Source organism: Sciurus vulgaris, assembly GCF_902686455.1.
Source record: "Sciurus vulgaris genome assembly, chromosome: 5".
Taxonomy (NCBI): domain Eukaryota; kingdom Metazoa; phylum Chordata; class Mammalia; order Rodentia; family Sciuridae; genus Sciurus; species Sciurus vulgaris.
Window position 1 is genome coordinate 97,613,877 of NC_136465.1, and position 14,470 is coordinate 97,628,346.

At 39.3% G+C, this 14,470-nt stretch overlaps 1 protein-coding gene across 2 annotated transcripts in view; it reads right to left on the reverse strand.

Moving 5' to 3' along the window:
- Window positions 1–14,470, reverse strand: part of TMTC1 (transmembrane O-mannosyltransferase targeting cadherins 1) — a 265,889-nt gene that overhangs the window by 31,457 nt on the left and 219,962 nt on the right. The window contains exon 12 of one of the 2 annotated variants that reach the window (XM_079139333.1): window positions 13,361–13,504. The exons of the other annotated variant lie outside the window; for it this stretch is intronic. Within the exon in view, the coding sequence (XP_078995459.1) occupies window positions 13,361–13,504 (144 nt within the window). The remainder of the gene's footprint in view (window positions 1–13,360; window positions 13,505–14,470) is intronic. 2 annotated transcript variants of the gene reach the window in all.

The following is a 14,470-nucleotide window of genomic DNA, read 5'->3' on the forward strand; positions in this document are numbered from 1 at the left end:
CTGTCCTCAAAGTACCTTAAAGTCAGCAGAGTGTGCTTTAAACAGACCTTCCATGTTCTGAGGTTGGGTCTTGTAAAAGAAAGCCCTTCATATGAACATGACCACCATCCAGATTTGAGTATTATGGATATTCCAACCTCCCTCATTTACAGTAATGGAAAGTGAGACTCAGGGAGCCTCAGTGATTTGCCTGGTGCCAAGTAAAGAGGAAGGACTTGCCCTAGGTCTTATGCCTTTCTGCCTGGTATTTTTATCATGGCACTTCACAGAGGGCCTTCCCTTCCCGCCCACTCAACTTGTGGTTCCCAGTGAAGCCTTCCCTGACTTGCCTGGCTCAGAGCACTGTTCTCTCATCAAAGCTTCTAAGTACATAACATAATTTGAAAAAAAAAAAGAAAAAGAAAAAGAAAAAAGAAATAAGATCTTTGTATGTGTGTCTATCTTTTTTCTATCTATCTCTATATCTACACAAGTCAAGTATTTCTAAATCTAAAACCTGAAATCCAAAATGCTGCAAAGTCATAAACTTTTTGATTTTCAGATGTTCGAATGAGAAATTCTTAACCTATAAAGCCTATGCAAGTATTCCAAAAATCCTAAGAACTAGAAAACCCAATATACTTCTTCCCATCCCAAGAATTTTGGACAAGGGATACTCAACCTGTATCTTTATTCTATATCTATGTCTATTCTATATGTACATACATATCACCTTTCTTATATATAAGGCTTTAATGTATATATATATTTATGTATATGAAAAATATATACTTTTTAAATTTATTTATTTTTATATTTTATTATTTTATTTTTTATTTATTTTTATATATACATATATATACAATATATATGTATATATATGTAATATGTATTACATATGTAATATGTATTATATATAATATGTATTTATATATACACATATATACATGTATATATATGTATATATATATGAAAAAAATATACATATAATGTATATATATATATATTTATCATCATTAAACAAAAATATGGTAGGGAATTGCCATCTAGAAGCCCGTTCTGGTCCCCAAGAGGACAGCTCTCCTTTTCTCTTCACTCCACATTCTTAGTAAGCAAGCACCTCTTTCTCTACGGCCCTGGCACAGCACGTGAAGCGCACCCCTTGCTGCCTCCTGCAGATGTGCAGGTCCTATCTATCAGTGAATGTGCCATGCAGAAAGCTGCAAGATGCACAATAGTTGTCTCATGAACATTCACTCCTTGCCAAGGAGCACACTGAGCCATGTCCTATGTGTTATTATTTTAATGTTCATTAAACATTATGAGATAGGCAATGTCTCTCCATTTTAAGATTTCACTACCGTACCAATAACACTACCCCAACAAATATTACAAACCGAGATTTAGAGACCTCCAGTGATTATTCCCATCTCAAAGTCACTTCATTGGGATCCTAATTTAGAACTCTAAATCTAATCCATTCCACTGATAGGCACACTCGGCAGGTCTGCATTAACTCAAATGGCATGCACACTCTCTGTGTGACTATTACTAGGTTTTAAGTTCCTACATTGGCATTCTTTTTTTTTTTAATCCCAGAAACTAATACAAAGATCTCCATGTAGTAAATATATGATAATTGCTCAATTTACTTTTTGAAAAAGAATCTTTTTAAAATTTTACTTCCAAATCTTTGTAAATCTTCTTAAAATGAGGTTCCTGATACTCTGTCAGACAACATTTGACAGAGTGGGACAATATAATTACCATTTTATATCTGTGTTTCTACAGCTCTTTAAGTATTACAGAAGCCATCCTAAGAAAGACGAGAGCACCCAAGCCTAACTTGGAATCATCAGAAAATTATAAGCATGGTGTCCATTTATCGAACAGTCAGGTCCTTCTAAGCTCTGAAACAGCTTATCTACCCGGATTATTCAGCAGTTAAAAGCACAAGCTCAAGAACCAGGACTGGGCTCTGACTCGACTTCTACCATTTACTATACTAGTTATATTTCCCTAGGCAAATTATCTGACTTCCCTGTGTCCAGGTAGGTACTATACATGTTTTGGCTTTTGGCTTTTTTTCTTTTCTTTTTTTTTTTTGTACCAGGGATTGAACCCAGGGGTGCTTAACCACTGTTAGCTTTTATTAGTTCTTTTAATGTTTCTAAAACCACCCACTGAAAACTAGTTCCTCCCCCATTTTGTTATTTAAAAAATTAGGAAGAACGTGATTTTTTTTGAAAATTCTCTCATAACTATATACTTTCACATTTCAAACTATACAGAGAAAACATTAAACATCAGAGTCACTTTTCTTTGTGCTTGTTACCACAATCCAGGAGGTACATTATCCCTTCCTTTTGTGTGTCTATTGAATGGAAAGTGACACCAGTAATGGAGACACCACCCCCCCTCCCCCCCCTCCCCCGCAGCTTTACTCAGAGGCAAACTGGGAGGTGAGCAACCCTAAAAGGATTCAGAATCCACTTAGCTGCCATGAGGGCCACAAAAAGGATCAGATCTGCATTTTGCAGGGTGATGATCACAGATGAATATTCAAGCAAGAAAGAACCAAGAGCATGTTGAATCTCCTTAGCCAGCCAGGAAGTTTATTCCAAAAGAAAGAGTTAAATAATTATTCCATGTAAAAAGGAGGTGGGCATCACAGGAGAGGCAGAAAATTTCAAACAGTGTGAACTTTCTTAATAATGGGAATTACCAATGTATTTGAATTGTACAGATCACCCCTAGGCCAGCATTAGACAGTACTGAAATTTCCTAATGTGTTCATTTTGGCTCTATAAGAAGTAATTTAGGAATATCAGCAGCCCATTATCAGTATAAGCCTTATCTATATGGGACTACCCTCTTAGCCATTTAAAATGAATTGATGGGTCAATCCAAAAGAGGAAAAATATTAAAATAACATTTTTGTCTGAATTACCAAGCATGTAATATAGGCTGCCATGTCTACAGGTGTTTTCTCAGAATTCTTTAGAAAACACCTGAATTAAACAGGTTATAATCTGTGAACAAATAGATAAACTCAAACCTCAGTACACACCCTGTGCAATGAGCCATGACACACTTTGAGTACAGAGTCATGAAAGGAACACTCTGAATTCCTTTGGGACTCATGTGACATGAAGACCTTTCGGAGATTCTGTTAAGAGGTTTAAATGGCACCGATGGAACTATTAGGGACCCCATATAAGTAAGATAGGAGGTAAGAGGAAGCCTGCACCAGGTTTAGGCAATATCATTGCCTCTCAGGACACCCTGAACTTCTTTGTTCACCAAATGCGGTCATTGGTTGATGAATGGTAATCATCCATGATCTAAAATATTTTATCGGTACTTCTCCCTTTGATTAATGTTGCTGGAAGTTTAGTGCTTAAAAATTCCTAGGTGTTTAGTAAAACATAGACTCTCAGGTCTTCTAAGACTTAGCAGGTCTTAGGTGGAGCCCAGGAATCATTTTCTTAGTAAGCCCCTCAGGAAATTCTGTGAAGGATGGTCTTTAGGATGTGCCTTAAGAACACGTTTACTCTGATTTGTATGTGGGATTTACCTGATCAATATGAGGCTAAATGTAACAGGATGCTCAAGAAGGATAAAGAGTCCCATGGGACTGCCTGAGCCCAAGGGGCTGGACTGCCCCCCAAGAAACACTTCTGCCTGCCAAGTAAGGTGCGGAGGCTGGATGAGGGCAGCGGGGGACTCTGCAATTGGAAGAGGCATTTTTCTCTCACAGAAGCTCTATTGTGAATGTACACTGTGGATACATGTCCTATATATCCTGTTACCCATGTAAGCATCATAATGGAAATAAAAACCTTCTAATATTTTGCTGCAAAACTCAACTCTTTTTAAGTTTCCCCAAGGAACTGCCAAAAGGCTAAAATTCCCGAGAATGGGTTCCTGGGACCAGTAACATCTTTGTCATTGATTTCATGAAAGAAACATTAAGCAGAAATTAGATCTTGTTCGAAACGTGCAAATTCTGACATTAAACATTTGTAGTTTCACAGGGAATTTTCTCTTTGGTTATACAGCAGTGCAACTGTTTTTCCTGTGTGTTAAGTAAAAACATTTGCATCGCCTCACTTTCCTGGCTCTATCTCAATGACAGATATTTAGCAAAAGCAAATAAGGCTTTGCCACATTTTCTTTCAGTAATTAAGGAGCTGTTAAGTTTGTCAATTCAGAAAACTTTTTGGATTCCTGTCTAGAATCTTATGACACATTCATTTAAACTGAAAGCAGATGCTTGCTTTAAAAAAGTATTGACATTTGGGGAGAATTTAGGAAATGCCAGTAACAGAAATAAATGGATTTGGCGATTCACTTGGCAACAATAAAACTTCTCATTAACCACAGTGTGAACTTGGAGTGCTGGGCAGCCTCTTATTTACTATTCCTTTGTTGGGGTATTTTGTTGTTGTGTTGTTGGATTCAGAAATGATGCCTCTCACTAATGAAAAAGCTTATGACTTTCTTTTTCTTTCTTTCTTTTTCTTTTTTGGCAGACAGATTTTACTAGCTCTTCCAAAGAACTGAATTGTGAAAGTCAAGTTGTAAATGTCTGACTGAGATGATCTTTTCAAAGCACACATTTTCTATGGCCCTAGTGTGCTTCCTACACATAAAGAGAAGAAAATGGGGTACACTCCGTGTAGCTTTAGGTTCAAGTATCCTGAACACATCCTGGACAGTTCAGCAGACACACAGCAACTAGTTTACTGGGGTCATCCTAGTTTTCCTGCTGGATTTTTCACAGATGTGAACCCACAATGATCTGGAAAACTCATTCATATTATGGGATGGTGAGGAATGGAAAAAGAATCTTTCCAATTCAAAATCATACTCATTATAGATAAAATTCAGGGAGCAGATCACTACCCCCTGACTCCGCGCCCCCAAGCTGGAAGCTGAGGAGTGAACAGATGGAAAATTCTGGACCATCTAGTCATAGAGCCACAGAAGTGGACTCTCATAAAGACCTCACATGGGCTGGCACAGAGTGGGTCCCAGGAAATGCTAGTCCTGACTCTTCTTCACTCCTTTGGAACCTCTCTTGACATCTCCATTGTCCACTCTGCACAATGGCTTTTTGTTCCTATGCATGCAGAGCTAGTTCTGTGCCACAGGGGCACAGAAGTGGGCTGGAAAAAACCAGCCCCAAACCAGTGTCACTCCCAAACTCAAAATTAGTCCCAAGACAGCCTCACTTCCAAGTACGAAACTATTTCTAAGTCAGCATTAATTTTAAGTACATACAGATTGATCTGCTAAACTTAGGAAAAGATTTGAAGAAAACAATGTTCCCCAGTTTTGATCTGAAGAAGGTAGCTGAGAAGATCCCAGTTTAGCCAGGATCATTTACCCCTTAGCTGAAGGGATGCTTGATGATGTGGTTTAATGCACATCCTGGGTTTCAGGCTCAGGTGAACTGCCATCTAACCCTCAGTTCTGCCTCACCAGCTGATGACTTGAATCAGATGCTTCATCCCTAGGAGCCTCTCCGGTGGAGTTCGTGAAATGTGCATATTAATCTCTATTACTCCAAGTCCTTGTGAGGGAGGAATTAAAAACATGGGTGGTGTGCTTCACAGAGGAGGAAGCAATAATTGGGAGCTTCACTTTCTCCTTCCCCACTTGCATTTTCAACCAGAAGCTCCACCGACTGATTTCTCAGCAAAAGCAGGATGCTGTTACAACACACACCCTGCCTCTGAAGAGAAAAGGGACTTCCAAGTTCTCTGGTTGTTTTCTATTTACACTTCAGTCAGGAGACTAGAAACCTGTAGTCATCAATGAAGCCACAGAGTCTTGTAGCTAGAGAGCTCTGTGGGATCAGCTGGTCCTCTCATCTTAAAGAGAAGGAAACTGACACTCAAAGAAGTTGACAACTGCCTAAAACTGTTCAACTGCATGGGTAAGATATGCTTTACCTAACTGACTCATCATTAATTTTACACCAAGAAGTTGAGCTTCCAATTGGAAGTGAAAAATTATGTTCCTGGTTTAAAAATAATTAAGACTAGCTAAGTCTTACTTCATCTTTAGTGGGTGCTAGGTACTATGTTAAGTGCATTATAATACTTGGTACTCATGAAGGATGTAGTTACTGGTAATATTTCCAGTATACACATGGATAATTGGAGGCACTGAATGATAAAACTGTTTCCCCAAGGTCACACATGAATATGCAACACAGCTGAGATTCAAACTCACCAATTTCTATCGGCTCCTGGTCCTGAAAGGGCACACAGGGGACAGGAATGCAGCAGCATGATGTGAGACAGCACAGACTGCAGAGGTACCACCTCACAGCTTAGTGGCATCTGACCTCCTAGCCAATTCCCTGTGTAATAGGAGAGTGACGGTCTCTGTCCTTCAACTGTTCTAGGTGGACAAGTTCATGAGACACGAGGAAGTGCTGTGTCACTGTCTTTCAAGTGTCAGGTACAGTCATTCCTTGGGAGTGGGAGGATGGCAGGAAGGTGAGGGCAGAGGACTCTGTAATGCTTCCTGGCAGGTAAGTGAGATGGCCTGAGAGCGCTAGGCTGGGGGATGGGGCTGTCTGCAGGAGGTGGAGATAGGAATGATAGGAACGAGGCTAGCAGACTTGGGAAGAAGTGCCCAAGAATGGGGGTCCACAGGGCATGCTTCACCTCCCTAGGTGTTTCCTGGGACAGACCCTGCAGGCACAGGCAGGCATGGACCTGACCTGAGCAAATAAACAAAGAGCACATTCCTCCTTGGGCCCTTCTGGCTTCTCTCCAGGCCTACATAGAGCATTTTTAGACTTGAAAGTCCTTTGATCATCTCCAACAACCTAGATACCAAATTTAGCTTCCGTGTAAGGGCAAAGTTGATCTCCTACTGGGTTTAAGATAAATAGTTGAGGTGCTTGAAATTCTAAAGTAAGACATTGTGTGCAGAAAGAAATTTCTAATGATTATCCACACTACTCTTTCACTTTAATTGAATGATTCCTTCTTTAGCTTATATCTCTAGTAATTCTGCAGCACAGGAGCTTAAATTAAGGGGACTAAACTGCAAATAAATCCGGGAAAGATTAGGTGAGCAGAGAGGCAGGGAAGAAGATTTTCAGGACACAGGAGATGACGGAAAATTCTTGTAACTGGCAAAGTAGTCTGGCCCGTTTAATTATCTCCTGCTAGAAATATTTATGCACAGAAAGAAAATGACATTCCAATTCCTTCAAGAGAATGTAAACAAAACCGGGGGGTCCCTTAAAGTTTGCTTTTACCCACAGTGCTTCCTGTGTAGCTGTCCTCCTACAGCAGGGTTTATGGCAGCCATTGGAGCAAAGAAAGACTGAGGAAAAAATGCCTTCCTCGCAAACCCTGCAATGGGTTTAAAACCACTCAGCCTCAATTTATTAGTAATCATGGTATGAATGAGTACAGCCGTGGTGGGGGAGAGACACAAAAATATTTGAACAATTAGCCATCTGTTTATATATAAATAACTCTCAAATTGTGGGGAAGTAGGTAAACATCATAATCATCAGGACGTTTTATAGTCAGATAAAACTGTAAATGAAACCACATTTAAATAAGTCTAACTTTACAACCTCAGTAACAGTCTTCGTAAATGTAGTTTGATGGGTTTAGTGTCTCTCACACGTTGACAAGTGGTCAGTGTAGCTGGTGTTTGGGTTTACCCAGATGTGAGAAGGGCAGAAATGAAAAAGGACAGTGATAGGGTTATGGAAAGCTCTGAACGCTAAGATGTGTGCATAGATGACGGGCATAAAATGAATTTCTCAGGCGTCCCAAAGTTTATAGAGAGGAGGGGAGAGAAGGAGAGGTTGGATACAGAAGAATGAAACAATCACTGTAACACAAGCAATAAAATACAGAGCTTCAAAACAGAAGGAAGCCAACAGGATTAGATTCTTCACATCACAGGAAGTAGGGCAGGAAGAGCTGAAGAGCAGCCCCACCAGAGAGCTGTGTGAACAGGTCCGGAAGAAGAGAAGCACCAGGTGCCAATGGTTCCTCTTGCTAATCTGCTCAGAGTTCAGAGAACAACTTGAGGGATTAGCTTCTCTGAGGAGGATTTCCCAGGGCATCTGGGGCATGTGACAGTTTGTGGAATGGGGAGAATTTGTGGACCTAAGAGCGAGTCCGTGACAATGGCTGGGGAAGCAGAGAAAAATAGAAATGAGAACACACATGGATTTTACAGCAATGACTACTAATGGCGGAAATAAAGAAGATAAACAGCACCATCTGTTAACAAGGATATGGAGCAAATGGGTCTCTCACTGTGTCCTATGGAAAGAAAATGTGACAAGTACTTTGGAGAACTCTTTAGCAACCTCTTAAAATATGAAAGAAATGTCTACCCACAAGTCTATTCCTGTGTATTTACCCTCTCCCAAAATGAAGGTACAAAGAATGGGACATGGAATATTCATAAGTTTCACTCCTAACAAGCAACACCAACAATAAACCAAGTATCCACATACAGGAATATGGATGAACAAATTACGACACATCAGTATTGCTACTTAGCAAAACAAAGAACCATGTAACAAAATAAGTAAGACTCAAAAACTATGCTATGTGAAAAAAATCTGAGATGTCAATAAGTGTGTATTAAACAATCACCTATAGAAAAAGTTCTAAAACAGACCAAATTAATGTATGGTGGAAAAAATCAGAACAGTGATTGCTTTGGGGGAAAGGAGATTTACTGGAAAGAGATTTGAGGGTCTCTCTGGGGTGGTAGAAATTACTCATGCTATTTGGGGGGTAACTGCAAATCTCTTTGTCCCGACCACTTAAGATGTGTGCATTTTATTGCCTGCTAGGTATGTCTCAATTAAAAAAATAATAAACCCACAAAGACACAAGTATAAACACTAGCCTCATTAGGGGTAAGATAATTCTTTTCCCCAGGGAAAAGCAAATGTGGACATGCAAAATATTTTAAGGCAGGAAAAGGAGAAGCTGTGATAATTCACCTTGAACAACTTGAACATTCTCAGTCCAAGTTAAAAGATGATGCGGCTTTCTGCATGTGTGTGCATAGGGCACCAAGGAAGGGGACAAAGGGCAAAGCAACAGGGAAACAGACGTTTTCATAAAAGACCACAGGAGGTGAATATCTAATAGCTCTTAACCCCCATTCTGCCTTTGGTTTTGGATTTTTTCCACAATTCTCTCACCAGAGTTTTCTAAGGATCATGTGCAGTTCATATTTGTGTTTTTCTCCTCCCACAAGTGACAGACTGGATGATGGTCTGAGGTGTGCTTTCCACAGAAGTAAACATCGCTTCTTGGGCATGGCGGTGGTGGTAGTGAAAAATTGTCTTAGACATCACAAGATGTCTCTCCAAAGCTCAACCCTAACTAACAAATCTTATTCTGCAGTAATTGGGCAGAAGGGGGATTAGGAATAATATTTTTTTACAGTGTCATATTGGGGAGGGGGTGATCATGAGAAAAAAGCACGTTGAGCAATATTGGTCAAGGGAAAGCAAAATACAGACAATGGGGCATTTTAGGTTCGTCTGGTCAGGCAAGCCAATGATAATCAAGGTATGTAAGAATTCATGTTGCATGTATTCCTAAAATACATCACATGTATCAGAGATGGAATTATAAATTATGAACATAAAAATCAGAGAACAGGGATTCGAATGACAATACAAAACAGGCTAGCAGGATTGAGAAAATAAGAGGAGAAAAACACCACAGAAGGTATCAATATATTAAGGTCTTCAGAGAAGGCAATTGAGCACAGAGAAGAGCTAGGTGGCAGGTCAAAATTACAACCCCTTTATAAGGTCAGTAGTAAGGAGAGAGGAGGAGAAAGAGAGGGTGGGCAGAGGTAAGAGATCAAGGTCAAAGAGGAATATTTCAGAATTCAGGTACTACAGTACCAAAAGGTCTGAATGATTAGAAAGTGGCAGGGCCATGTCAGTGACTGCCCACTGTGGAACAGAAGTGGAGTGTGTTGAAGAGAAGGAAGGAGAGGAACTGGGTGATTGACAGAATTACTGAACTGACGAAAGATGGTAGTGTAGGTTGGCGAGCGGTGCAAAATCACTGTCTTGGAGCTCCAGGGCCTGATAATCCTAGAAGAATGTACAAAGTATTGATGATTGCCAGCAATGAGGATAAAAGTGGTGTCATAAGATGCTGAACTGAACTTTTAAAATCCTGAAAGAGGTGGAGACAGTTATGAGTCCAACAAAGATGAGGAGAAGAAAGTATATGGGTTGGGACCAGAGATAAGTGGGAAGTAACCCAACAACTACCAGGTCACCATGACGTTCTCAGGGGGCAGTAAAGACCTTGTAAAGCATTTCTTTATCCATTGAACTGGCATTTTGTGCACTCAAGAGCTGCAGTTAAAAAGTGGAGGATAGAATTATCTTGAATGTATAAACCCCTCCCTTTTTATGAAAAAAAAATTGTGCAGCTAATGCCAACACTGTGAGGAAACATATCCCGAACATTCAAATTTATTATAAAGATAATAGTACCCTTCTTTTTGTACCCTAGGCTTCTTTGGAAGTTCTATTTTCTTTAAGTACAGGGCAAAAATGTATGCTGTTGTCAAGTTCATTTATACAGTTCAATTATTGGATATTCCATAACATTTTTTTCCTCTTAGTTTTGATTAATAGGTTTAGTGCAACACCCCTATCCTTGAAGGTGAACAGCACGTAGTGGTGGTAATGGGGGAGGTATGACCTGATTCTTTAAGAAGTTCATCTTCTGCTTTAGTAACAAACATAAGCAACTATTTAATCACTCACAGGAATATTTTCCCGTACCTCTAATTTAAATATTCTATTACATTCTCTTGAGCCATCAGGGACTTCTGCTTTGTTCTTCTATAAAATTTTCATGCTAATCTTGCAAATTATTTTCTTTCTTTTCTCTTGGCTTTTTTCCCCTCTTTTTTTGATGTTTTAGGTTCCAAGCAAAGCCAACAATAATTAATAGAAATTAAGAATGCTGGCATGGAAAGCTGGTCCTTATCAATCTCTCACACTGTAAATGTGCTGCACAGAATCATAACCAGTTAGCTTCAAAGTCCCATGAAAAGGCCCGAAAGAGGCCAAATGTATTTGGATAACACTCAGTGAATTCTACTGTTGTGAATAGCTGTCTGTCATGTAATTCCAAGAATCCAAATGAGTTGCTGCAATATTGCCAGGATTCTCTGACAGAAGCACATCTTATTTATACCTCCTGGCCTGAACAAAGTCAAGGTTATTAAATGTCTGTGCCATCCAATATAATAGCCACTGACCATATGTTGCTGTTGCACATTTGAAATACAGTTAGTCTGAGATAGACTATAAGTAACTAGAGTTCAAAGATTTAATATAAAAAAAGAACATATTAATGTTTTAAATTTTATGATAAATAATTTTTTTAGAAATATTAATTATATGATAAAATAACAATTGGGGTTAAATAAAAATATATTATTAAATTTCCTCTTACTTTTTTATGCGTTAAAATGTGGTTTCTTGAGAATTTTAAATTACTTGCATGACTCACTCTCCTTGTATTTCTACTGAGCAGCTCTAAGCTGTCTGCAGTTCTGAAGTGGGCCACAAGGAGGCACTCAAGTATGGTGGTTAAGGTCAGGGGTACCAGGTCTGACAGATAGATCCAGGTTCCATTCCCAAGTCTTCTGCCTTATGGAGGAACCTTGTCACATGATCTTCTTCCAATCTTAAGGTTTGTTTATAAAACAGGAATACTGGCATTGCTTTCCTCTCATACATGAGCAAATCTAAGCTGCTTATATCTATAGAGATAACTCAGGTTCTTAGAATGAGCACTAACTTCTAGCGTATTAAAAAGAAAAGGCACAGTTTTAAACAGTGAATTATAATAACTCCAAAGTTAACTCAAGAGACAAATGGGGCATAAATCTTAAATAGTAAAACAAATCATGTCACACACATTTACAGTATTCTTATCCTTTTCTTGCTTTTGACCCATTGCTATTGGTGCAGAAATATATTAAGACACACAGAAGTAAAGTTCAGAGCTATCTAAATGTAGATTAGCCCTGCTGTTTTCTGGGTCACCTTTTTCTGTCACTTGGCAATGCAACTTCAGCATCATAAGCCAACTTTACTGTTGCTTTAAGAGAGAAACAACATGTATCCCATTTGTTTACAATAAAAAAAAAAAAAGAAAAAAAACTAAAAATGAAACCATAAAAAAAAAAAAAAAAGTTACTAAGAGCCTGTACAGTACTGGAGAGGCAGTCTGCCATGCTCAGAAACCTATTCAGTAAGCACGTGGAGTGACAGCCTTCTGGCAGCACAGGTAAATACATCACTACCTCTGATTCTGGCCATTTTCACCTTTTAAATTTCCATTTCTAATGTTCGCAATTTGGTTTTTTTTCCTTTTAAAGTTCAGAAGCTAAATTCTATAACCACCACCATTACTACTATTATTTCTACTAGCATTGCCAAGACCATCACCCATATGCCTAGAGTTCACCTTAATAAAACACAAGATGCAAAAGTATTCCTTAACTTCAGTCTGCAGTTACACTAATCACACTGCTGATCTTTATAAGGGCAATGAGTGAAAAGCAAACATCAGTGCTCATGCCTGACAGCTGCTCCTAAGAGCAAAAGTCACCTCTACTAATCCCAGACAAGCCTCTAGCATTGTGGTTATGCCATTAAGTTACATGTTTAGAGAACAGTGCTTTCCCAAAGCATATTATGGAATATGTATCTTGGGAAATGTCTTATCAAGAAAAAAAGAAAAAAACTTTGAAAAATGCTGTGTCTATTCCAGTTTCCCTCTTGAAGATTCACAAGACTTATCAGCACAGGACTGCTTCTTGCAATAAAGCAACTATCTTGCTGAATTCAGCAGATACTAAATTTATTCGGCCATATAACCCTCTCCCATTCCTATCCCTTTACACTCGACAAACATCTCCTAGAACCAATATTTCCAGAAAGACACTCTGGGAAACACAGAATTAATTTCCCAAAGTTAAAAAACCCTAATTGTTCATCTCTAGGAAAAGAACTGAGTGTTAAGAAGGAAAGTTTCTATTTTTATTATTATTATTATTATTGGTTCCCAGGGATTGAATCCCGAGGCACTTAACCACTGAGTCACATCTCCAGCTTCCAGCCCCTTATTTTTGGAAGACAGGGTCTCCCTAAATCATGTAGAGCCTGGCTTTGTTGCTGAGGCTGGCCTCAAATTTGGGATCCTCCTGCCTCAGGCTCCTAAACTGCTGGGATTACAGGCCTGAACCACCACAACCAGCAAGAAAGGGTTTCTTGAAATCACAAGGCCACCTGATAACTGCGGCATGTTCCACTTACTTAAGGAGATTCCCGAGATTGAAAAGAGCCCGGTTGTGCTGCGGGTGGAGCTGGAGAGCCCTCTGATAGTACATCTTTGCCTCTGCTGTGTCTCTCGTCAGTGTTCCAAGGTTGTTCAGGGCACTTGCATGCCGTGGATACAACCTGAAAAAGTACAAATATGAAACCATGATTCCTAAGTTGGGCACGGTTTCCTTCTCCCCCCTCCCCAGGTATGTCACAACCACAGTGAAATCCTGAATTCTTTTATTTTAAGGGTGAGTCTGTGTCAAATCTTCATGGTCAATGATTTTTGCAGCTGAAGGCACCTAAATATGGCAGGGGAGCAGATATTTAAAATGTAGAGGCATAAATAAATAACTCCCACATAGAGCAAGAATAAACAGTATGCAAATCTAGCAGGGATAAATAAATTTTAGTCCTTCAGAAGCCTACAGTCACTTTCAACTTCCTTGGCTCAGGTGCTGAGTTTCTGGCTGGTGGCACTGCTGACCAGCTGCCTCTGTAATGCCTGCTGTTTGCACAGATGTGGGAGTTCTTTAGGGAAGGATCTTCATAAACATCTCGGGACTGGAGCATTAGCAAGACTGCCAGGGCTGAGAAAGGATGATGCAGAAAGTCTCCCCATGAAAACAAACTCTCCAAAATAGCTCTCCATCTTAACTCTCTTTTTCTATTTTCTTTCATTTCCTTTCTCCTAATACAATTTGTTCCACCTGGCTTGACACAGTTTTTGGGATGAAAATCTTGAGCACTTAAAACATACAAAATCGAAAAATTAAATAATGCACAATTAAGTGAAAACCAGCATCCTAATGTGCAAAAGTTAATGCCAAGAGGTAAGTAGACCAAATCCATGCTGATGGGAAGGAAGGAAGGGAATCAATGTACTTATTTAATTCAAAATTATAAAGAAGCCAGATCAGAGTGACTACTGAATCCAGTGGCTTCTGATACATTCGGGGGAGACAGAGTTAGCAGCCTAATGGGTTTGTTCCACTGCTGTCCCTAAAGGGCTCTGAATAAGCCTGTGGAGTTGGCTTACATGTAGAAAAGCTGAGATAATGCCCTTGTAATAAAACTGTGATCTGTACTTGCCAACTTCCTTGA